At 38.2% G+C, this 26,228-nt stretch overlaps 1 protein-coding gene across 19 annotated transcripts in view; it reads left to right on the top strand.

Annotated features, from left to right (window-relative positions):
- Positions 1-26,228, top strand: part of NME7 (NME/NM23 family member 7) — a 230,966-nt gene that overhangs the window by 121,744 nt on the left and 82,994 nt on the right. For 2 of the 19 annotated variants that reach the window (XM_081489609.1, XM_081489623.1), the window contains one exon: positions 5,838-5,956. The exons of 16 other annotated variants lie outside the window; for them this stretch is intronic. In XM_081489609.1, the coding sequence (XP_081345735.1) occupies positions 5,838-5,849 (12 nt within the window). In that variant the 3' untranslated portion in view covers positions 5,850-5,956. Of the gene's footprint in view, positions 1-5,837; positions 5,957-15,649; positions 15,903-26,228 lie in introns of those variants that run through there. One more of the 19 variants, XM_081489622.1, reaches the window with a different exon arrangement.

Here is a 26,228-nt window from a genome sequence, read left to right on the forward strand (position 1 = left end):
GTTTGCTCAAACTCATGTCCATTGAGTCAGTGATGCCATCCAACCATCTCATCCTCTGTCATCTCCTTCTCTTCCTACCTTTAATCTTTCCCAGCATCAGGGTCTTATCTAATGAGCTGGCTTTTTTCATCAGGTGGCCAAAGTATTGGAGCTTCAGCATCAGCCCTTCCAATTTCAGGGCTGATTTCCTTCAGAATTCACTGGTTTGATCTCCTTGCAGTCCAAGGAGCTCTCAAGAGTCTTTTCCAACACTACAGTTCAAAAGCATCAATTCTTTGGTGCTCAGCCTTCTTTATGGTCCACCTCTCACATCCATACATGACTACTGGAAAACCATAGCTTTGATTAGGCGAACCTTTGTCAGCAAACTAATGTCTCTGCTTTTTACTACACTGTCTAGGTTTTTCATAGCTTTTCTTCCAAGGAGCAACCATCTTTTAATTTCATTGCTGCAATCACCATCTGCAGTGATTTTGGAGCCCCCCAAAATAAAGTCTGTCACTGGTTCCATTCTTTACCCATCTGTTTGCCATGAAGTGATGGAACCGGATGATGTGATGTTAGTTTTTTGAACGTTGAGTTTTAAGCCAACTTTTTCACTCTCCTCTTTCACTTTCATCAAGAGGCTGTTTAGTTCTTCTTCACTTTCTGCCATAAGGGTGTTGTCATCTGTGTATCTGAGCTTACTGATACTTCTCCCAGCAATCTTGATTCCAGCTTGTACTTTATCCAGTCTGGAATTTCACATGATGTATTCTGTATATGAGTTAAATAAGCAGGGTGACAATATACAGCGTTGACATACTCCTTTGCTGATTTGGAACCAGTCTGTTGTTCCATGTCCAGTTCTAACTGTTGCTTCTTGACCTCCATACAAATTTCTCAGGAGGCAGGTCAGGTGGTCTGGTATTCCCATTTCTTTAAGAATTTTCCACAGTTCATTGTGATCCACACAGTCAAAGGCTTTGGCATAGTCAATAAAGCAGATGTTTTTCTGGAACTCTCTTGCTTTTTCGATGATCCAGCAAGTGTTGGCAATTTGTTCTCTGGTTCCTCTGCCTCTTCTACAAACAGCTTGAATATCTGGAATTTCACGGTTCACGTACTGTTGAAGCCTGGCTTGGAGAATTTTGAGGATTACTTTAGTAGCATGAGAGATGAGTGCAGTTGTGTGGTAGTTGGAGCATTCTTTGGCATTGCCTTTCTTTGGGATTGGAATGAAAACTGACCTTTTCCAGTCCTGTGGCCACTGCTGAGTTTTCCAGATTTGCTGGCATATCGAGTGCAGCACTTTCACAGCATCATCTTTTAGGATTTGAAATAGCTCAACTGGAATTCCATCACCTCCACTGGCTTTGTTAGTAGTTGTTGGGCTTAGGCTTCCTCTTTTTCTTAACACAACAAAGTCTCTAATCAGATCTGGCAAATTCAGTCACATTGAGATGCAAATTACTACTTTCAAAGAATACATTAGCACTTCCAAGGTTTCCCCTTTTTTTTCTCTCCTTTTAAAAGGGCTGGTGCACTGAGATGACCCAGAGGGATGGGATGGGAAGGGAGGTGGGAGGAGGGTTCAGGATGGGGAGCAAATATAAACCCATGGCTGATTCATGTCAATGTAATGCAAAAACCACTACAATATTGTAAAGTAATTAGCCTGCCATTAAAATAAATAAATTAAAAAAAAATTTTAATAAAAAAAAATAAAACAATGCGTTCAGTTCAGTAGCTTAGTTGTGTTTGACTCTTTTCAACCCCATGGACTGCAGCATGTCAGGCTTCCCTGTACATCAACATTCCTGGAGCTCATTTAAACTCATGTCCATCGAGTCAGGGATGCCATCCAACCATCTCATCCTCTGTCAGAATGCATTATTTTTGTCTTAAAAAAAATTTCCTGTTTTGGAGTCAGGCCCCAGGAAGGTGACTGAGGAAAGAGAAGCTGACTGATGGGAATTCTTAGATACTTTTCTTTCATTCATTCATCCATGAATAATTGAATGCCTACTGGGTACCATGCACTATTCTAGGTACTGAGGATACATCAGTGAACAAAACAACTGTGTGTGTGTGTGTGTGTGTGTGTGTGTGTCTGTGATACAGAGAGAGCTCATGTAGTCTCCTCACAAAGCACTGAGGTTACATTTGAGTTGAAGACAGACAATAGCCAAATAAAAAATAGAGGGCACAGTATTTCACATGGATAAAAATGAAGCAAGGAAAGGGCACTGGAGTCAAGGATATATACACAGCATTCTGCTTTAAATTGGAGTCATACGAAAAGGATGAAAGAAGGAAGAGAAAAGAGCCAGCCATGCCTATTGCTATGTGAAGAATGTCATAGGCAGAGGGAACAGCCAAGGTGTAAGCTCTAGGAGAGGAGGTTGCTTGGGGTAATCCTAGAACTTGGAGGAATGAGTAGGTGGGAGATAAAGTCAGTGAGATAAGAACTGAGGTAGATCTTGTAGACCATTGTAGTGATTTAAAGACAGTAAACTTTGCCTAGGCAAAGAAGAGATCCTGTTTATCACAGTAAGTTTGATATCATGATTTGAACTGACTTCTAATAGGAGATCAAGGCTTCTTCCATCTGCCTTCACTATTACTTCCTTCAGAAGTCTGGATCTTGGGTAAGAAGCTACACCTGTTCTTTTTTATTGTCTTTGAAAATTTTCATTTATTTTATACTAAGAGCACATCTCAATTTGAACTAGCCACATATCATGTACTTAATAGACATATGTGGCTAGTGGCTACCATATTGAATAGTGCAAATCTAGACCATTCCAGCAGACCTTACTTATGAATAAAGAACCTTCTCTCATAGTCTAACTGAGATTGGAGTGCTACACTGGGTCAAAATACAAACAATAAAGTATTATAATGCATTGTTTTAATTCCCTTGTGCTTGTTTCTCTCAGGTACTTTTAAGAGTTCTAACTGAATGTTTCTTTAGACTATGCAGTGGATGTTAGGCAAGAGCCACATTAGAAAAGACTTTGTAAGTTATGCTAAAGAGTTGGGATTTAATTCCAGAGGCCTAGAGATGAGAAAGGGGGAGGAGTTAGCGAGTTTTCAGCAGAGCGATTATGTGATCATTTTTGCATTTTTAGTGTGGAGGACCCTTTATAGAGCAGCTTGATGAAAAGCAGAGAGAAGGTCCTTGGTGACCTAAAACAAATAGACTGCCACCTGTCTCTCTACCAAAGACAGTTGTGTTCAGGATCAGAAGAAAATTACAGTTTTGAGTCTGCAACCAAGGTAAACCATGTGCAGATCCCCACATGGCAAAGGAAAGAGAAAACATTGATAGAGCAGAAAAGGAAAGTGGGAGGGCAATAGTAAGCAAAGAGTCCATGGCTTTTCATTAATCCTTTCATTAATCCTGAATCCTTGCCAGGAATGAGGAAGAGTCTTTCTGTCTTTTGGGCTCTGTCACCTTCAAAGGGCATGAGAGCTCCCTCTTCTGTTTCCAACTATATTTAAGTGAAGTTTCCATTTTTTATTTATTTATTTTACATCCTATGAAAATCCTAGATGAGAAGTGGTGAAGGGCTAACCTAAGGTAGTGGCACTGTAGTCAGAGCAGAGAGGGCAGATTAAAAGATGCTAAGGAGGGCTATAGAATCCACAGTGCTTGGTATCAGTTGAGCGTGACACACGAAGAGATATCAAGGATGATGCCTAACTTTAAAAAATTATTTTATCTTAGGCAACTTGGATTATATGTAGTACTATTAACTAAACTCAGAGAAGGCAATGGCACCCCACTCCAGTACTCTTGCCTGGAAAATCCCATGGACACAGAAGCCTGGTAGGCTGTGGTCCATGGGGTCACTAAGAGTCAGACATGACTGAGCAACTTCACTTTCACTTTTCCCTTTCATACACTGGAGAAGGAAATGGCAACCCACTCCAGTATATTTCGGAGAAGGCAATGGCACCCCACTCAAGTACTCTTGCCTGGAAAATCCCATGGACAGAGGAGCCTGGTAGGCTACAGTCCATGGGGTCGCTAAGAGTCGGACACAACCGAGCGACTTCACTTTCACTTTTCCCTTTCATGCACTGGAGAAGGAAATGGCAACCCACTCCAGTATTCTTGCCTGGAGAATCCCAGGGATGGCGGAGCCTGGTGGGCTGCCGTCTATGGGGTCGCACAGAGTCGGACACGACTGAAGCGACTTAGCAGCAGCAGCAGCCAGTATATTTGCCTGGAGAATCCCAGGGATGGGGGAGCCTGGTGGGCTGCCGTCTGTGGGGTCACACAGAGTTGGACACGACTGAAGTGACTTAGCAGCAGCATTAATTAAACTAGTAAATATAGGAAGAGAAACCAATCTGAGAGGAGATGTTGAATTCCATTTTGGTACATACGGACTTTGGAGTGGAGAGAGGAGAGTTTGAAAAGTATCCAACTTGGTGTATTGGGAAGCCTGATGAAAGTGGTAAAAGTAATTACAATGGAATAGTGAGAATGAAAGCCAGGCTATAGATGCATTGAGGAAAGAATGAAAGATTTTGAGAAAACATAGTATATTCAATTTATTCTTGTAACAAATATTAATTAATATTTAAAATGCATTGGAATGTACATTGGGAATACACTCACGAATAATAAAGTATCTGATCTCAAGCAGTTTTCTGTGAAGATGGGTTAAGCGACAAATAAAGCAGACATTTAAAAAGTATAAATGAGGACTTCCCTGGTGGTCCAGTGGTTAAGAATTCATCTGCCAAAGCAGGGGACATGGGTTTGATCCTTGTCCAGGAAGATCCCACATGCTGTGGGACAACTAAGCCCAGGCACCACAACTACTGAAGCCCACACTCCCTAGAGCCCATGCTCCGCAACGAGAGAAAGCCACCTCAAGGAAGCCTGTGCACCACAATTAGAGACAGCCTGGGTGTAGCAACAAAGATTCAGCTCAGTTAAAATTTAAATAAATAAATAAATAAAAGCTTAAAAACGTAGTAAGTATGAATAGCTAAGATAGTCACCAGATGGCACTATGAAAGCACAACAAAATGTCATTGACCTCTAAAGGGTTAGAACAGGGAGAGTGAGGAGTGCTAGACATAATACTGAGTCATTTTAACGTGGTTTTTCTTCTGCTACAAGATTTGTTTAGGGTCCGTGTTGTGCCATGTAGAGTACATGTGGAAGACGTTCCCCCCTTCTAGGTGAATCAAAGACTGAAGAAGGAAATCATTTCACCCCCAAGTTCGTGGTGGTGCCCTCATGTTTCTTTTGGCTCGTTAGGTAGAAATATGTGAAGGCTGCCAAGGGGCCAGTTAATAAAGGGCTGCAGTCGAGGAAGGGGTCTCGTTTGAGCCCTGAAGACAAGCTGTGGAAGCTGCTTCTGTCTACAGATGTATTGTCCAGTACAGTGGTCATCAACTAGCCATGGGTGGCTATTTACATTTTATGATAATTAAATAAAATTAAACATTTTACTTAGTCACACTACCACATTTCAAGTTATTAATAACCACATGTGGTTAGGGCCTCTGTATTGGATAGCCTAGACTATAGAACACTTCTTTTGTCACAGAAAGTTCTCTTAGACTTCACTGGTATAGATGACTTGCTTTGTCTCTGCAAGTACAAGGAATCTAAAAAATGTATGCAATTGCCTACTCTATCTTTTTAGCCCTCTAGGTTTTTATGCTAGATCCTATAGTTTTATCAACTATGTAACTATTTTTAGATGTTTATTGTTTATATATTGTTTTTAGCTTACTTTCATTGCTACTTTTATTATTTCATAATTTCTGTATTTGCAGCTTTTAACCTCTTGTGTCTTTTATATCATTTTCATTCTCATCTCCTATAGGTGACCCTCTAGCAACCTGAAGATCTCATGTTGCTTTTGATTGAGCCTCCATTTCTTTCTTTGCTGATTCACCTAAGTAAATGAAAAGACCCATAAAATAAAGTTCCTTTTTGAGAACAGCTATATTACATGCATTGATACTAGCAAGTTCCCTCAGTTATTAGAAATATGTTTTCTTTATACCATATATCAGTCTAGTTCCTTTATTAGAAGATCTGAAATTGCCAGTTTTGTTATACTTAAAATCTTTAATTGAGCCATTTAAACAGGTATGGCTTTCTAAAGGGGACAGGTAGTGATAGATACTATCCATTGTTTATTAAGCATTTATATTTGCCAAACCCTGTGCTAAAATCCATTTAATCATTTAATTCTCCCAGCAATCCCATGAGAATATTATGATTTATTCCAACATACAGATGAGGAAACTGAGGTCCTGAGAGAATGTCAATGTCTAGCCTAATGTCACACATTAGGTGAAAGACTTGAAATTAAGTGAAAGACTTGAACTTCCAGATTTGAACTCTAATTCCAAAGCCTACAACATTAAGTATGAGGTTCCTCTTAGGGAAAGACCCATAGATATAATATCTCTGGTTCAGTGATGGCAAGGAACTTTACGGTATTGAATCTTCTCATGTGTATTTTTTTTTTTTTTCTATTTATTTGACTGTGCCTGGTCTTAGTTACGGCATATGGGATCTAGTTCCCTAACCCAGGTCCTCTGCATTGGGACCACAGAGTCTTAGCCACTGGACCACCAGGGAAGTCCCTCATATGTTTTTCTGAACATAGTTGCATTAGAAGATCCATGGTCAGGTTTTTGAAATTTTGATAAACCACATTGGCCTCCTCTCTGCTGATAATTCTTTAGTAGTGCTCAGTTGCTTATTCGTGTCTGACCCTTTGCGACCCTATGGACTGAAGCCTGCGAGGCTCCTCTGTCCATGGGATTTCCCAGGCACAGGAGAGTACTGGAGTGGGTGCTATTCCCTTCTCCAGGGGATTTTCAGGGGATCCAGGGGCCCCAGGGATCAAACCCAGGTCTCTTACATCTCCTGCGTTGGCAGGTGGGTTCTTTACCACCAGCACCACCAGTATCAAATCACACTGAATTTTGAGTCTTTGTTATTTTTAGTTATTTTATGCAGATCTTTAAACAAGCAGCATTATCTGTGGCAAATGGCTGAGTGTTCTTGTGATACGATCAACATGATACGAGAGAAGTCTCTGTGTGCTGTCGGTTAACTGTGTCCAACTCTTTGTGACTCCATGGCTGTAGCCTGCCAGGCTCTTCTGTCCCTGGGATTCTCCAGGCAGGAATAGTGGAGTGGGTTGCCATTCCCTTCTCCAGGGGATCTTCCCACTCTAGGCCAAGCATATGACCCCTGGATCAGGATGCTCTTATGCTCAGGCATTTATTCTGGTTGTCCTTTCTGCCTGGAATGCTGTTCCCCCAGGGAGCCACATGTCTTACTCCCTCACCTTCTTCAAGTCTGCACTCAAATATAACCTTCTCAATGAAACTTACCCTACTATTCTACTTAACTGGAATATGCCTCTCTCAGTTAAATTTCTCATTCCCCATTCTACTTCCAGGAATTCATTAGCAATGTGATGATGATGATGATGATGATGATGATGATGATGATTATTATGGGCAATAAGCACTAAGATTCTTTATGTAGATATCCTAAGACTCTGGTCAGTATTGTCATTTCTTTGGGCTAATGCCTCAGCCTACCTTTAGAACTAACTTCCTCTTTGCTTTCCAGTTGTGCTCCTACTTTCTAAAGTTCAAAATAAGGCCCTAAGCCAGTATTCCTCAACCTTGGGAAAAAATAAGTTATCTCTTTGTTCCAGTTTGACATTAATCCTGTCTTCTTTATGTGTGTGTGCTCAGTTGTGTCCGACCCTTTGTGACCCCATGGACTGTAGCCTTACCAGGCTCCTCTGTCCTTGGGATTTTTCAGGTAAGAATACTGAATGGGTTGCCATTTCCTCCTCCAGAGGATCCTCCGAACCCAGGGATCAAACCCACGTCCCCTGCATTGGCAGGCGGGTTCTTTACTACTGAGCCACCTGGGAAGCCCTATCTTCTTTATACAACAAAATAAATACTACCTCTATGTTAACATGGTCCTGGAGAAAGTTAGGAAGACTTCTTTCTCTTCAAATAAAATAGTCCTAGAAAGAAAGCCATTTCTAATGCCCTGGGATCTTCTATCCTAATCAAAGGCTCTTTGATGTACTTAAGATAATATAACTTGGACCTCTTTTCATTCTTTGAAGTAGCAAAAAGAAAAAGGAAAAATCACATAAAAGCTTTGGGTTTTTCCAAATGAATAAGGGTACCAAGGGACTTCGAGGAGTCACCGCAGGGTCTATAGTCTTGTTTTCAAATTAGGCTGTCCCCTTCCCCACCAGGCTGAGGCTCAGGATACTTTGAAAAAGGAACTGCCAATCTTTTTTAAAAGAATAATGATGGAGAACTGTATTGAGACATTTTTCTAAGGCGTCTGCCTAGTTTAATTCTAATCTCACGTATAAGCTCTTCCTTAAACCAACTTGCTTCCGGCATATTTCCTAAGTTTCATCTTGGAGAGTCCATTTTTATCCAAATCTGCTTGTTTTGTCTCACAGCTTTCAAAACCTAATGAGGACTAACATTCTCTTATCTCATAATTTGTTTTGAAGTTCTCAGATGATAACTAGGACTGCTTGTACAGATATTTGAGAAATACAGTAATAGAAAGTAGCTTACTACTGGGATGTCTGTGTTCATACCACCAATCAATGTGTATTACAAAGAGAATGAGTGTATAGCATTGGGTAATCCGGACAGTCTGTCAACTGGACCTTAGTTAACAGAGTTTCCACTGTATGTATATATATCTTTTTTTTCAAGAAGATTTTGCCATTTTTATGAGACAGTTCTGTTGGCAAACTACTGAAATCATTTAGGCACACACCTCTGTCTGAAAAAGATGGGTCTCTATTGGTGAGGTCTAAACAATCATCTAGATCTCTTTGGACAGTCAACCAGGGAAATTTCCTTAGTACTCATTCTCTTTATGGTTAATTCTTTTCTAAAAGTTTTTTTTTTTTTTTTTAATATGTTCAAATGTTTCTCTAGCATTCTGCATTGTAAGTCCATCAAATATGGTAATTGAGCCATCTCGTGCAGTCTTCTAATACATTATACTATGATAAGCTGTTGCATTTAAAAAAAGAAAAGGAAAACATGAGATATACTCTCTGATCTTAGAAGACTGATTATCTGGGCAGTAGATGGTAAATAGGCCAGGGTAGGAATAAGTCTGTGAGCTGGACTGAGTCTAAACGTCTCACTTAAAGTTGGCCTAGAGGCAAAGGGGAAGCCTCAGTGAGGCCAGGAGAACTAAGCCAAAGCAGTAGGGGAGGATGAGGGGGCCAGCTTAGCTGGCTGAGAACTACTCATTGTGTGATTCTCTAGGGGTATCACACTGTCCTCTGATCATGGAACTTCTTCCCCCCACCTCCCTGTTTTTCCCATTTTATTTGTGATTATAACCTAACTGGGAAAGTCTGTTATTGTATAGTAGCATTATAATTCTTGCTTTGGCACATTATATTTAGAGTACACTCTTATTTGACAGAAAAAAAATATATTTTGTGATATTGAAAATGATATTTTAGAAGGGTTATATGAAATATGTAAAGAACTCATGCAATTCAATAGCAAAAAAAAAAAAAAAAGTCTGATTAAAAAAACAGGCAGAAGATTAAGACGTTTTTCCAAAAAGACATGAAGATGGCCAAACAGGTACATGAAAAAGTGCTCAACATCACTAATTATCAGGGAAAAACAAAGCAATGAGATGTCACCTCATACATGTCAGAATGGCTATTATCAAAAGATAAGAAATGATAAGTGTTGGCAAGGATGTAGAGAAAAGAGTACTCTTGTGTACCTTGGTAGGAGTATAAATTTGTGCAGCCACTATGAAAAGCAGTATGGATGGTCCTCAAGAAGTTAAAAATAGAACTACCATGTGGTCAAGCAATTCCACTTCAGGGAGTATTTCCAAAGGAAACAAAGACACTTAATTTGTAAACATATCTACACCCCCATGTTCACTGCAGCACCATTTACAATGGCCAAGACATGGAAGCATCACTACAAACAAAGCTAGTGGAGGTAATGGAATTCCAGTTGAGCTATTTCAAATCCTAAAAGATGATGCTGTGAAAGTACTGTACTCAATATGCCGGCAAATCTGGAAAACTCAGCAGTGGCCACAGGACTGGAAAAAGTCCGTTTTCATTCCAATCCCAAAGAACAGCAATGCCAAAGAATGTTCAAACTACTACACAATTGCACCCATCTCACATGCTAGCAAAGTAATGCTCAAAATGTCTCCAAGCCAGACTTCAACAGTATGTGAACTATGAACTTCCAGATATTCAAGCTGGATTTAGAAAAGGCAAAGGAACCAGAGAACAAATTGCCAACACCTGCTGGATCATCGAAAAAGCAAGAGAGTTCCAGAAAAACATCTACTTCTGCTTTATTGACTATGCCAAAGCCTTTGACTGTGTGGATCATAAAGAACTGTGGAAAATTCTTAAAGAAATGGGAATACCAGACCACCTGACCTGCCTCCTGAGAAGTCTGTATAGAGGTAAAGAAGCAACAGTTAGAACTGGACATGGAACAACAGACTGGTTCCAAATAGGGAAAGGAGTATGTCAATGCTGTATATTGTCACCCTGCTTATTTAACTTATATGTGGAGTACATCATGCAAAATTCTGGGCTGGATGAAACACAAGCTGAAATCAAAATTGCTGGGAGAAATATCAATAACCTCAGATATGCAGATGACACCACTCTTATGGCAGAAAGCGAAGAAGAACTAAAGAGGCTCTTGATGAAAGTGAAAGAGGAGAGTGAAAGAGTTGGCTTAAAACTCAACATTCAGAAAAGTAAGATCATGACTGGTCTCATCACTTCATGGCAAATAGATGGGGAAACAATGGAAACAGTGAGAGACTATTTTGGGGGGCTCCATAATCACTGCAGATGGTGACTGCAGCCATGAAATTGGAAGAAGCTTGCTCCTTGGAAGAAAAGCTATGACCAACCTAGATAGCATGTTAAAAAGCAGAGACATTACTTTACCAACAAAGGTCTGTCTCGTCAAAGCTATGGTCTTTCCAGGAATTATGTATGGATGTGAGAGTTGGACTATAAAGAAAGCTGATGCCAAAGAATTGATACTTTTGAACTATGGTGTTGGAGAGGACTCTTGAGAGTCCCTTGGACTGCAAGGAGATCCAAGCAGTCAATCCTGAAGGAAAGCAGTCCTGAATATTCTTTGGAAGGACTGATGCTGAAGCTCAAACTCCAATACTTCGGCCACCTTCTGTGAAGAACCGACTCATGGAAAAGACCCTGATGCTGGGAATGGTTAACGGCGGGAGGAGAAGGGGACAAAAGAAGATGAGATGGTTGGATGGTATCACCGATGCAATGGACATGAGTTTGTGTAGGCTCTGGGAGTTGGTGATGGACAGGGAAGCCTGGCATGCTGCAGTCCATGAGGTCACAAAGAGTCGGACACGACTTAGTGACTGAACTGAACTGAAGACATGGAAACAATCTAAATGCCCCTTGATTAGTGGATAAATAAAATGTGGTATGTGGACACAAAGGAATATTATTCAGGCATTAAAAGAAGGAAATCATTTATGACAAAACAGATGGACTCTGAGGGCATTATGCTAAATGAAACAAGTCAGAAAAAGACAAATACCGTATAATCTCACTTATATGTGGAATCTTGAAAAAAAAAAGCAAACTTATACAGAGTATAGGGTCGTGTTTTATAGATATAAATCTATTAATATCTATCTTCTAGTGTCATGGAGAATACAGAAAAGTATCCATTGTGAATAAAACTTCTAGAGATTGACTGTGGTATAGACTTAGGGTATGTTGTTGCTGTTGTTCAGTCACCAAGTTATGTCTGACTCTTTGTAACCCCATGGACTTCAGCACACCAGGCTTCCCTGTCCGTCACCACCTCCCGGAGTTTGCCCAAGTTCATGTCCATTGAATTGGTGATGCCATCCAACCATCTTAATCTCCATTACCCCTTCTCCTTTTGCCTTCAATCTTTCCCAGCATCAGGGTCTTTTCCAATGAGTCAGCTATTCACATCAGACTTAGGGTATACTAGAAATAAATTTTACTTTAAGAGATTTTTACCTTTTACCTACACTTTTGTTGGATTGGCATTTTTGCTTCATTTAACTAAAATTATAGTATACACTGTGTATGTGAGTGGTATTTAGTAGTGGAATGATAGATGTTAGCTTTGTCAATGTGGAGCTGATGGTCTAATGAGGAATATGGTTATTAAGCAATTGACTATATGAGTATATATTAGAACTATGTTAAAAACTATAACAGAGTGTGATCCTTGTGCAAGAGCTTATAACAGAAGGCTGTAGCTTAGTCAAAGTAGAGAGATTCCTGAAAGATTCTCATTTATCCAAATTTGAAGGATAGTGAACAGCTACATGTGGTGGCCGTTAAATCTGGGGAGAATCTTGGATATTATAGGAATTCAGAGAAGTTCAGTTTGACTCATGCTTAGAGTGTGAAGAGGAGGGTTGTCTACAGAGTGACTGAAGAGATAGTTTAGGCAGGTTATAAAGGCCACATTAACTAGTTTGTGCCTATTCAAGTACAATGGGAAGTTCTATGGAAAAGCTAAAATAAGGGGTCAATATGATCAAATTTGTATTTTAAAATACCATTCTGACTACCATGTGGAAGATTGTTTGGAGCAGGATAAAATATTCACATTAGAAATTTTGAGACCCTGGACTCATAACTGCTTTAGATGGTGACAGTGGGAGATTTTGAATATACTATTGGAAAGGAAAACTTGTAGAACTTGATGATTTGGATGTGGGTATGAAAAGTTAGGTAGTTTACTATAAACAAATTTGTGATAGAAAGGTCTCTATTTATTTTTCAATTTTTATTTTATATTGAAATATAGTTCATTAACAATGTTGTGTTAGTTTCAGGTATACATCTGAATCACTATTTAGAAGAGATACAGAAACAGATTAAAACACCAAAGCCTATTTAACCATATTCATTATTTAAATGTTCTTCCTGAGCTATCAGTTTAAATTTTAGATACACATAAATAACTTGTACTCTCAAAAGTTAGAGATAGGAATAGAAAGAAAGCATTCAGTCTTGAGTTTGAACAGTGTTATTTGGGCACCTATCAGCTTTTTGTGTATTTGGAATCCCTCAGTAAAGTTATTGACTACTTAAAGTAGTCTGGTCATAATGGACCCTTATTCAGCTCCTTCAATGTTAATTTTAATTTTGATTTTTTTTTTTGTAATCAGATTTTGTAAAAACAAAAATGCTATGTATTATCCTGCTGTAATCAGCATATGTTGTTTTCTGTTAGTTCTGCATTGGGGATTCAGAAGTGGGTGGAATTAGTTGATTAGGATCCAAAAACAAATAGACTGTGAAAAAAAATTCTTTAAAATCTTTTTTTTATTTTATTTATTTCTTTATTTAATTAATTTATTTATTTTAGTTGGAGGCTAATTACTTTACAATATTGTAGTGGTTTTTGCCATACGTTAACATGAATCAGCCATGGGTTTACATGTGTTCCCCATCCTGAACCCGTCTCCCACCTCCCTCCCTATCCCATCCCCCTGGGTCATCCCATTGCACCAGCCCTGAGCACTTGTCTCATGCATCGAACTTGAACTTGGACTGGTGTTCTGTTTCACATATGATAATATACATGTTTCAATGCTATTCTCTCAGATCGTCCCACCCTCGCCTTCTCCCACAGAGTCCATAAAACTGTTCTATGCATCTGTGTCTCTTTTTCTGTCTCGCATATAGGGTTATCGTTACCATCTTTCAAATCTTGAAGAGTTGAAATACAACTACTAATACTTTTTTTTTCTTAAATCTGTAACTCTATGAATATCTATTTACTAATTTATTATCTCCTATAAATGTGATCCAAGCCATCAAAGGTTACATTGACAAATGCTTTGGGATTGATCTCAGTTTTGGCCTTTAAGCCTTCCTATTAATTACCATAATGTACTGCTAGGAAACGTGACACTTCCTGAGATGTCACATTTAATCTGGCATGAAATGCAAATGAGGTGCTGATTAAATCATCAATGACATAATCTTTCTAATTTCAAAGCTGTGGAAATGATTAGAATAGAAATGTGTCTTCCTTTTCTTAACTAGGATAGCACTGTTACTTTAGTTTAACTGCGCACATAGTCTTTCAGGGAAAAGTTTCCTGATAACAGCCATTTATCCTTTGTTCTCCTTTCCTGCTGTTAACCTCACTTCATCAGGCTTCTGAAGGCTCCTTTCAAGTCGTAGAGGTAGTATAGACAGTGAACTTGGCTCAAAGCATTTCTTTTTATCTCTCTGATTTGTGATTCAAACAGTCAACCCACCAGCCATCAAACAACGTTTACAAACCATCTAGGTGTCTAGATTGACAATGGAAAGATGAACAACACATTTTCCCTGAGCCAAGGAACTTGTGTCCTTGTAGAAGGCAGTCCCTGCACAACCAGTAACTGCAATCAAGTCTTCTAGTGGCCATGATGTATCAACTGGAAAAAGTTTGTGATCAAATAAGATTGAAAAATACTGAAACACTAATTTGAAAAGATATATCCATGCACCTCATGTTCAGAATGGCATTATTGACAATAGTCAAGATATGGAAGCAACCTTAAACGCTCATGAATAGGTGAATGGATGTGGGCCATATACACTATGGAATATTAGCCATTAAAAAGAAAAAAGAAATCTTGCCATTTGCAACAACATGAGTGGGCCTAGAGTGTGTTGTGCTAAGTCATGGGTGGACCTAAAGGGTGTTGTAAAAGTGAAATCAGGCAGAAAAAGACAAATGCTGTATGATTTCACTCATATATGGAATCTGAAAAAGCACACCAAATGGACACACACAGCAAAACAGAGCCATAGATACGGAGAGCAAACAGGTGGTTGCCAGAGGGGAGAACAGGGTTGGGGGAAGACAGAAATAGGTGAGGGAGATCAAGAGGTACAAAATTCTAGTTGCAAAATGAATGAGTCATGGGTATAAAATGTACTGTGTGAATATAGTCAGTAATTATGTAATATCTTTGTAGGGTGACATGGTAACTAGCCCTTACTATGGTGATCATTTTGAAATGTATAGAAATATTGAATCACTATGCTATATACCAGGAAATAACATAGTATTGCAGGTGAATTATTCTTTAAAAACAAATTCATAGAAAAAGAGATCACATTTGTGGTTATGAGAGGCAGGAGGTATGAGAGGAGGGTTAGGATAAAAGTATTCAAAAGGTGTGAGCTTCCAGTTATAAGACAAATAAGTACTAGGAATGTAATGTACAACATGATAAATAGAGCTACCACTGCTGTAAGTTAGGTATCAAGGTTAAGAGCATGAATCCTGAGTTCTCACAAGAAAAAAAAATTTTTTTTTTAAATTTTGTATCTACGTGAGAACACCGAAGTTCACTAACCTTATTGTGGTAGTAATTTCCAGATATAAGTCAAATCCATTATACTGACCACCTTAAACTTGTACAGTGCTACATGTTCATTATATCTCAATAAAACTGGAAGAAAAAATTAATACATTTCTAACAACTGGGAAAAAAAAACAAGCAAAAGGGTTGAGAAATACTGGATTAAATGACGTTAAGCAAATTTGTCTATTACAGGACTCAAGAATATTTTGAATGCTAACATGAATTGTGAATCTCCAAAAAGGGCATCTGGTATGAAGTATTTTCCAACTTTGTTGCCAAAAGCTAGAGATGACAATCAGGATAAGAAGAATTCCAAACCATAATTCTTGCTAAGCTGCCTGCAGGGACTGTGAAGAGAACATAAAGAATTTTGAAACATAGCTTTTACTTTTTAGGGAAGAGAGAAAGATAAACAGGGTGGTATAAATCTAAATTTCAAAATTTATCTTCTTTCTTCCTATTGACTCATCCCAGCATACTCCCTTCCCCCTGCCATGGATCTGTGCTCTGATTTTGAGTCTTCTGTGCTTTTGAATTTCTCATCAGTGTTAGAAAGTAACCATTTGTCCTATTAGTGAAATTCATTCATCTTGATATTCTAACATTCAGAAATACTTGCATTTTTAGGTCTAGTCTCTAAGTATTAAATGAAAAAGATTATCTACAGTTAAAGGAATTTTGAAAAATATTTCTGTTTGTTTTCTGTCTTCCACTTTCTGATGCTGAGGGAAGAGAAATGTACTTAGTTTCTGTTTTATTTTAAAGTTTACTTAAGTATAGTTGATTTACAATGTAGTGTGAATTTCTGCTGTATAGCAGTGATTCAGTTTATACATGTATATACATTTCCTTTTCATATTCTTTGCCATTATGGTTTATCCCAGGATAATGAATATAGTTCCCTGGGAAAATATTTTTTTCCAGTAGTTTTCATCTGCTAACCTTTAGCTCCCAATCCATCCTTCCCCCATTCTCCCCCTCGCCTTGGCAACCACAAGTCTGTTCTCTATGTGAGTCTGTTTCTGTTTCATAGATAAATTCATTGATGTCATACTTTAGATTCCACATGTAAGTGATATCATATGGTAATTTGTCTTTCTCTTTCTGACTTACTTCACTTAGTATGGTAATTTCTAGATCCATTCATATTGCTGCAAATGGCATTATTTCATTATTTTTTATGGCTGAGTAGTATTCCATTGTATGCATTGAAGGGTACTTAGTTTTGATCCTCTCCTTCCCCTTGAATATTGCCTAAGACTGATCCTGGAGGAGGAATTCTTATCCTGTTTTCTATAGACCCCTAAGGTTTTGGGGAACAGAGTCAGGAGTCTGAACTTGGATGTGAAACAAAAAATCATGTACTTACTTCCACTAATCTCTGAATGAAAGAATTCCTGAGAATACAAGCAGTAAACCACTGTAGTAGCTATACCTTGACTTTGCAATCATTAGAAATGACAAATATTTTTGTGTCACATTGCAGTTGTAGATATTGTAAAATATTATTTACAGCCATTGGCACTTTAAAAATATAGGAGTAGTTATTAGATCAGCTGCTAGATCTTAGTGAAGATGCAAATTATGTTTTTATATTACAGCTTAAAATACTTTGATAATTGTATTTCAAAATACTTTCCTTCGTAATCCTATGTGTTTTATGCATTTAAAAACATTGCTCTGAGAATCGTTTTTAGATTTCATCAGGCTGCCAAAAGAGGACCCAAGCATAAGACAAAAATGAAGAACTATTGTTTTAGAAGAAGATATGCAAGGTTAAATAAGGATAAACCATAAGACCTGGAGTTAGAAGACAAAGGGTACCCAAGGCAGCTTCTTCCATTTTATTCCTTTTCTAACCATGAATTGTCTTCTTCCCTATGAGAACTTTTAAGACTTGTAACCCATTCTTACTGTTCATTCTCTTAACACCCGCACCAACTTCTATATAGATATTTAGATAAATTTGTTCATTCATTCATCTACTATTTGTGGGGTACCCATTATGTACTGAGCAGATTATGGAGCTACAGCAATGAGCAGAACAAGCAATGAACCTTGTCCTTGTAGAGAGGACATACTGATGGAGGGAGATGGATCATGAACAGAATGAAAAGTGAAAGTGAAAGTTGCTCAGTTGTGTCTGACTCTTTGCATTCTTTGGTGGACTGTAGCCCACCAAGCTCCTCTGTCCATGGAATTCTCTAGGCAAGAATACTAGAGTGGGTGGCCATTTCCTTCTCCAGGGGATCTTCTCAACCCAGGGATTGAACCCAGGTCTCCTGCATTGCATCCAGATTCGTTACTGTCTGAGCCACCAGTCAAGCCATGAACAGAATAAATAAGTAAAATATTAAGTATGGCCAATGATGATAAATGCTATGGGAGAAAAATCAAGCGGGGAAGGAAATAGGATTCTCCAGGAAGTGGGGGAATTTTCAGTTTTTAAAGGGAATGGACAGGGAAGGCTGTAACATTAAATATAGACTTGAAGAAGGTAAAGATCTCACTCAAGGGAATAGCAACTTCCAGAGTAGCAGTGCCTGGTATGCTGGAAGAAGCTAGGGGCACAGTGTGGCTGGAGCAGAATGACCGTGGGGAGCACAGCAGGAAATGAGATTAAGTTGATAAGGAATGGGAAGAAAGACTGTGTTGGAGCACTGCATGCCACTGAAAGGTCTTTGGCTTTTACACTGAGTAAAACAGAGGCCATTGACAAGTTCGAGCAGAGGACATGACCTGACGTGTTTTGACAGTATCTCTAGTTTCTATGTGGGGGAATAGACGAAACAGTGCAAGAACAGAAAAAAAGTCTCGAGATTTTTCCCCACTTCCTATTTTATACAGTAATTTTCTACCTAGTTTCCTTACATTCAGAATGACTTCCCTCCACTTCTGTAAGCACACTGCTACCTGAGTAATTTTCTTTTTTAATGTCATTCTCATCATGGTATGCTCCTTCTGGAAACCATTCTTTTGCTTCCAATGTTTGCTGAGTAGTTTAAAATGCTTCAGTAAGACAGACAAGGCCATATACTATCTTAGCCCTTTCTAGTTATGAAGTAAAACTTACCGTATCTCTGTTTTAAAATGTAGGTTTTATTATTATTCATGTATGGTAAAGTCTGTAGATCAGGAGACAGGTTGCTATTGAAAAGGTATTTACAGTTCTGAAGAGGAAGGGGCATGCTGTCCCACACAGAGCCATGGGGGAAAGCATCAGGGTTACTCAAGAAGCAGAAGTGGGGTGGCAGTAGGGAGTGTGGGCAAGTCTATTGTGACTTCTGTGGAAGGACAGGCAGGACAGGTAAGCAGGCTTAGGATTGCTGGTTTTAATAACTTTAGCAAACTTTGGGATGTAAAGGGCTGTTCTAAGATGTCTGGTACCTGGCCCTAGGGTGATAAGGCCAGGGAGATATTGGCCAGGAGTATAAATGCCTGGTAGAGAGAGGAGGTGAGGGTGTGTGTTGGGGGGGAGCGGGGGCGGGAGCTGTGGATTGGTTGGACTTTCCAGGGTCTGTAAAGCCCAGATGTCAGAACATCAGAATAAAGAGACATGCTAATAACAGTCTCCCACTTTCAGTGGCTTTGTTCCAATCAGTTCTAAAGTACTTGCAATTTCTGGCTTCCCCGGTGGCTCAGACGGTAAAGCGTCTGCCTACAATGCGGGAGACCAGGGTTCAATCCCTGGGTTGGGAAGATGTTCTGGAGAAGGAAATGGCAACCCACTCCAGTATTCTTGCCTGGAAAATCCCATGGATGGAGGAGCCTGGTAGGCTACAGTCCATGGGGTCTCAAAGAGTCGGACACAACTGAGCGACTTCACTTTCACTTTCAATAACAATCTCCCACTTTCAGTGGCTTTGTTCCAATCAATTCTAAAGTACTTGCAATTTCTGACCATTCCATGTTAAATTTCTCTACCCTCTCCCTGGAAAAGAACAATTTATCTCTTAATAATTCTCTTGGTGAAGGTTTCCCTAACCTTTCCAACAGACTCATAACTCCCTACAATGTATATTCAGTGTTGCTTATCACATTATATTCTAGATATTAGTTTACATGTAATACTTAAGACCACCTCCCTCCCAGACTGTGAGCCCCTTGAGAATAGAACTGTCATATTCCTCTTTGACTTTCTAGGGTCTGTAAGCTAGCACATAGCTGACATTTGATATACAATTATTGACTGAGATGAAAAATGGCTTAATTAATAAGTGAATGAATCAATGAGTTTTGAATCAGTCTTAACCATAGGAAAAGCATCACTGTTGAGATTTCCTTATTTTGTAAGCATTAGACAAAAGTCTCCAAATCCTCAGTTTTGTTACATTTGTGAAGTTGTCATCAAACTAAATGATTTATGGTGTTCTTTCCAACTGTGAAATTTTTATTTTTTTGTTCAACTTTTGGTGAATTAGATCTTTCCCTTTACGTAGCTTGGAGACATAATTTGCAGTTTTAAAAGTTGCAACTCTCGTAAATGTGTTACATGATTTTTATTTGTGTATACAATATTATCCAAGAAGTGTATCAAGGTGGTTAAGATGTTGAGTTCTGTTATCTGAGTGCACATCCCACCTATACCAATTGTTCTTGGTCCAGGTAAGTAACCTCTCAAAATTTTAATTTCTTCACCTGTGAAATTGGGATAATAATGATATCTACCTCTTGAGATTATTATTGTAAAGAATAAATGAGATTATTCATGTGAACTCTCTAGCAAAGTGAACACTTAATTGACATTATTAATAGATAGCATTATTATTGGCATCAGTGTTATGGAGATTATTATGATTATTGCTACTCAATCACATTCTGCACCCGTAGTGTACGATACTGGTCAAGGTTTAAAGAGCTCATTGGCATTATGTTTCAGAAATAAGTAAGAAAATAAATATATTATTCAGCTTTAAATATTTATATTTAGCCATTTTTAAGTACTATTATCTGTCACACTTTGCATAATCAAAACAAAGACAATGAAAGGACATCTTTTAAAAAAGTAATAACCCAGATAGGCTGTGTGATAAATTAATTTTTAGAGAGATTGAAAAAAGAGGGAGAGAAAAAAAATCTTTTTGTGAAGTTTGTAAAAACTAAGTTATATACATTTGCTTTTTTAACAGTGCTGTTGAGATCTAGTTTCACGTACAATTCAACTTACCTGTTTTAAAATGTACAGTCCAATAGTTTTTAGTATATTTACACATGTGCAACCATTACCACAGTCTATTTTTATTTTAATTAGTTTATTTATCTATTTTTTAACTTTACAATATTGTATTTATTTTGCCATACATTGACATGAATCCACCATGGGTATACATGTTTACAGTCTATTTTTGAACATTTAGAATATCACCTCAAAAATAAACTCTATACCTTATGCTGTTCCCTTCTTATGCCTCAGTCCTGAGCAACCACTGATCTTCTCCTCACCTCTATAGATTCACTTGCTCTGGACATTTCACATGAAGTGAATCATGTAATATGTGTATTGTGACTGGCTTCTTTCCTGTAGCATAATGTTTTCAAGATTCATCCCTGTTGTACCATGTATTCCGAACTTTCTTTTTATGGCTGAATAATATTCATTAGAGTTGACTCATTGGAAAAGACCCTGATGCTGGGAAGGATTAGGGGCAGGAGGAGAAGGGGACGACAGAGGATGAGATGGCGAGATGGCATCACCGACTCGATGGAGATGAGTTTGGGTAAACTCCGGGAGTTGGTGATGGACAGGGAGGCCTGGTGTGCTGCGATTCATGGGGTCACAAAGAGTTGGACACGACTGAGCGACTGAACTGAACTGAACTGAAGATTCATTTAAAATCTGTACCACATTATTTTATCCATTCGTCACTTGATGAATATGTGGGTTCTTTCCTTTCCCTGGTCATTATGAATAATGCTACTGTAAACACTGTGTGCAATTTTATGTGAGGATCTATGTTCTCAGTTCTCTTGGGTGTATGCCTGGGATGAGTACTGCTGGGTCATGTAGTAACTCTGTGTTTGAAGATCTGCCAGACTGTTTTTTCAAAGCGACTACACCATTTGACATTACTGCTAGCAGTATATGAAAGCCTTGGTTTCTAAACATTCTCATCAATACTTGTCATCTGATTTGTTGATGTTAACCATCCTAGTGGTTTTGATTTGCATTTCTCTGTTGACTAATGATGTCAAGTATTTTTTCATATATTTATTATCCATATATGTATCTTCCTTGGAGAAATTATCTATTTAGTTCTTTTACCTGTTTTGAACTGGGTCTTTTGTCTTTATTATTGAGTTATAAGAGTTCTTTGTATATTCTAGATAAAGTCCCTTATCAGATGTATAATTTGCAAACATTTTTTTCCCATTCTGTTGTTTGTCATTTTACTTTCTTGATGGTGTCCTTTGAAGCACAAAAGTTTTTAATTTTAGCAAAGGGCAGTTTATATATTTTTTCTTTTGTTGCTTGTGCTTTTGATGTATTTTAAAATCCTTTTTGCCACATCCAAGGTCATGAAGATTTTACCCCATGTTGTCTTCTAAAATTTTTATAGTTTTAGTTTTTACTCTTGTCTTTGTTTGTATCAATAGTTAATATTTGTATTTGGTGTGACGGTAAGGATCAAACTTCATTCCTTTGTATGTGGCTATTTAGGTGTCCTAGTATCATTTGTTGAAAAGACTGTTGTTTCCTCGTTGAATGGTTTTGGCATCCTTGTTGGAAATCAGATGACAGTAGACGTATGGGTTTATTGCCGGGCTCTCCCATTGATTTGTAGTGTCTGTCCTTCTGCCAGCCATACATTTGATTTGATTTTGAAACATTTTATTGTTTTTCTGTCTTTTCTTTCTTTTAAAGAATGAATGACATTCTTTAAAAGAAAAGAATGTTTTAAAGTCTGTTGACATCCAGGAAGGTATGTAAGATTTGTTTGTTTTTTTTAAATTTTTGAAAGTAAGCAATTTTATCATCATAATGATGGAGTTAACCAGACATGAAAAGTAAGGATTCATTCAGAATTACATCCTTAAATATAAATAAGAATGTAATTCCAAGTCTTGCATAAACCTGTAATTTTTCTGAATATTAACCATAGTTTATATTTTGAGAATATCTTTTTCCAAAGTTCTTTTTCAGTTTTTAAAGCAATTAAATATACATTACTTCAGTTGGTCCTAAAAATAATTTGGTGAGATATAGGTACTGTTATTTACTGATGTTACTGTCCGTCCCTTTTTATCTGTGAGGAAACTGCATGGAAAATGCAGTGACTTGTCCAGGTACTCACTCAGTTTAAGCCATTTCTATACTCTGACCACTTCAGCCAGGCTGCTCTGTATTGTTAGATTAGGGACCAGAATTTTATTATATTAAAATCTCTTTTATAAAGTAAGAGGGCTACATCCTGAGATCTTGACTCTCCAGTTCTTGCACTGTTTGTTAGTTGTTCATTTGTGTCCAACTCTTTGAGACTCCATGGGGTGTCACCCACCAGGCTCCTCCGTCCATGGGATTTTCCAGACAAGAATACTAGAATGGGTTGCCATTTCCTTCAGGGGCATTTTCCTGACCTAGGGAAGTAGTTCTTGCACTACTTTAGCAAATAGCTTGCCTCATACAGTTGGGCTCAGTCATGAGTAGAAAATGATAAAACCACCATTTATTTATGTCAGAAGCTGGGCAGCTCCCTTGATAAGTGATTTGCTCCCGTTCACAAGCCTCTGCAGTGTTTTATTATATGTCACACACCTTCAGTATTTTAAGTACTTGAAACCACAAATGTCTAATCTCGGAATTCCAGGCCTTTTATTAATTATGGAAGTATCTTAATGATTTCCCAAAAGGTGGTTCCTTTCTAAAAAGAATTCTTAATTACTTCCTTTCATTCGTTCAGCATGCACCAAGAACTTCTTACATGTAAGGCAATACTAGGCCAAGGGATACTGCAGTGAAAAAAAAAAAAAATCCATGTCTTTGCAGAGTGTTTGTTCTAATGGCAAGACAGGCAAGAGAAAATAGGTAAAATAAGACAACAGGGAGATGGGGAATGCCTTAAGGACAGCCTCTGAAGACTGATAATGAACATGGCCTTAATGAGTACTTTTGCTGTGAGGTCAGAAGAAATGGCTGTATTTTACTTATTTTTTAAATTAATTACTGTAACTGAAGTATAGTTAATTTATAATATTAGTTTCAGCTATGCAACATAGTAATTCAATATGTATAGAGTTGTACTCCATTTAAGTTATATTAAAATATTGACTATATTCCCTGTGCTAATGTCTTTGTAGCTTATTTACTTTATATATAGTAGTTCATATCTCTTAATTCCCTACCTCTGTGTTGCCCCTTCCCGCTTTCCTCTTTTCACGGTAGCCACTAGTTTGTTCTCTATATCTGTGAATCTCTTTCTGTTTTGGTATATTCATTTATTTGTTTTATTTTTTAAATTCCACATATAAATAAAAGCATATAGTATTTGTCTTTCTTTCTCTGATTTACCTCACTAAGTGTAATACCCTCCAGGTCCATCCATGTTGTTGCAAATGGCAACATTTCATTCTTTTTATGGTTAATATTCTATTGTGTGTGTGTATGTGTGTGTGTGTGTGTGTACACGTCTTTATCCATTCATCTGTTGATAAACACTTAGGTTGCTACCGTATCTTGACTATTATAAATAATGCTGCTATGAACATTACAGTGCATATATCTTTTTGAATTAGTGTTTTCATTTTCTTCAGATTCACAAAATAGATTTTCTATTATTCCTTCATATTAAGAATAATACGAAAATGGAGTACAGCTGTTAGAATGTTCATTTCCAAGGCAAACCATTCAATATCATGGTAATCCAAGCCTATGCCCCAACCAGTAACGCTGAAGAAGCTGAAGTTGAATGGTTCTATGAAGACATACAAGACCTTTTAGAACTAATACCCAAAAAAGATGTCCTTTTCATTATAGGGGACTGAAATGCAAAAGTAGGAAGTCAAGAAACACCTGGAGTAACAGGCAAAATTGGCCTTGGAGTGCAGAATGAAGCAGGGCAAAGGCTAATAGAGTTTTGCCAAGAGAACACACTGGTCATAGCAAGCAGCCTCTTCCAACAACACAAGAGAAGACTCTACACATGGACATCACCAGATGGTCAACACTGAAATCAGATTGATTATATTCTTGGCAGCCAAAGATGGAGAAGCTCTATACAGTCAGCAAAAACAAGACTGGCTCAGATCATGAACTCCTTATTGCCAAATTCAGACTTAAATTGAAGAAAGTAGGGAAAACCACTAGACCATTCAGGTATGACCTAAATCAAATCCCTTACAATTATACAGTGGAAGTGAGAAATAGATTTAAGGGACTAGATCTGATAGAGTGCCTGATGAATTATGGATGGACGATCATGACATTGTACAGGAGACAAGGATCAAGACCATCCCCATGGAAAAGAAATGCAAAAAAGCAAAATGGCTGTCTGAGGAGTCCTTACAAATAGCTGTGAAAAGAAGAGAAGTGAAAAGCAAAGGAGAAAAGGAAAGATATTCCCATTTGAATGCAGAGTTCCAAAGAATAGCAAGGAGAGATAAGAAAGTCTTCCTCAGTGATCAATGCAAAGAAATAGAGGAAAACAACAGAATGGGAAAGACTAGAGATCTCTTCAAGAAAATCAGAGATGCCAAGGGAACATTTCATGCAAAGATGGGCCCGATAAAGGTCAGAAATGGTATGGACCTAACAGAAGCAGAAGATATTAAGAAGAGGTGGCAAGAATACAAAGAAGAAATGTACAAAAAAAGATCTTCACAACCCAGATAATCACGATGGTGTGATCACTCACCTAGGGCCAGACATCCTGGAATGTGAAGTCAAGTGGGCCTTAGAAAGCATTACTATGAACAAAGCTAGTAGAGGTGATGAAATTCCAGTTGAGCTATTTCAAATCCTCAAAGATGATGCTGTGAAAGTGGCACTCAATATGCCAGCAAATTTGGAAAACTCAGCAGTGGCCACAGGACTGGAAAAAGGCAATTTTCATTCCAATCCCAAAGAAAGACGATGCCAAAGAATGCTCAAACTACTGCACAATTGCACTCATCTCACACGCTAGTAAAGTAATGCTCAAAATTCTCCAAGCCAGGCTTCAGCAATACATGAGCCATGAACTTCCAGATGTTTAAGCTGGTTTTATAAATGACAGAGGAACCAGAGATCAAATTGCCAATATCCGCTGGATCATCAAAAAAGCAAGAGAGTTCCAGAAGAAGATCTATTTCTCCTTTATTGACTATGCCAAAGCCTTTGACTGTGTGGATCACAATAAACTGTAGAAAATTCTGAAAGAGATGGGAATTCCAGACCATGTGACCTGTCTCTTGAGAAACCTGTATGCAGGTCAGGAAGCAACAGTTAGAACTGGACATGGAACAACAGACTGGTTCCAAATAGGAAAAGGAGTACGTCAAGGCTATATATTATTGTCACCCTGATTATTTAACGTATATGCAGAGGACATAAAGAGAAACGCTGAACTGGAAGAAGCACAAGTTGGAATTAAGATTGCCAGGAGAAATATCAATAACCTCAGATATGCAGATGACACCACCCTTATGGCAGAAAATGAAGAGGAACTAAAAAGCCTCTTGATGAAAGTGAAAGAGGAGAGTGAAAAAGTTGGCTTAAAGCTCAACATTCGGAAAACTAAGATTATGGCATCTGGTCCCATCACTTCATGGGAAATAGTTGGGGAAACAGTGGGAATAG

This window comes from Giraffa tippelskirchi, chromosome 5 (assembly GCF_054371585.1).
Source record: "Giraffa tippelskirchi isolate mGirTip1 chromosome 5, T2T-mGirTip1v1.2.pri, whole genome shotgun sequence".
In the NCBI taxonomy this organism is placed as follows: Eukaryota; Metazoa; Chordata; class Mammalia; order Artiodactyla; family Giraffidae; genus Giraffa; species Giraffa tippelskirchi.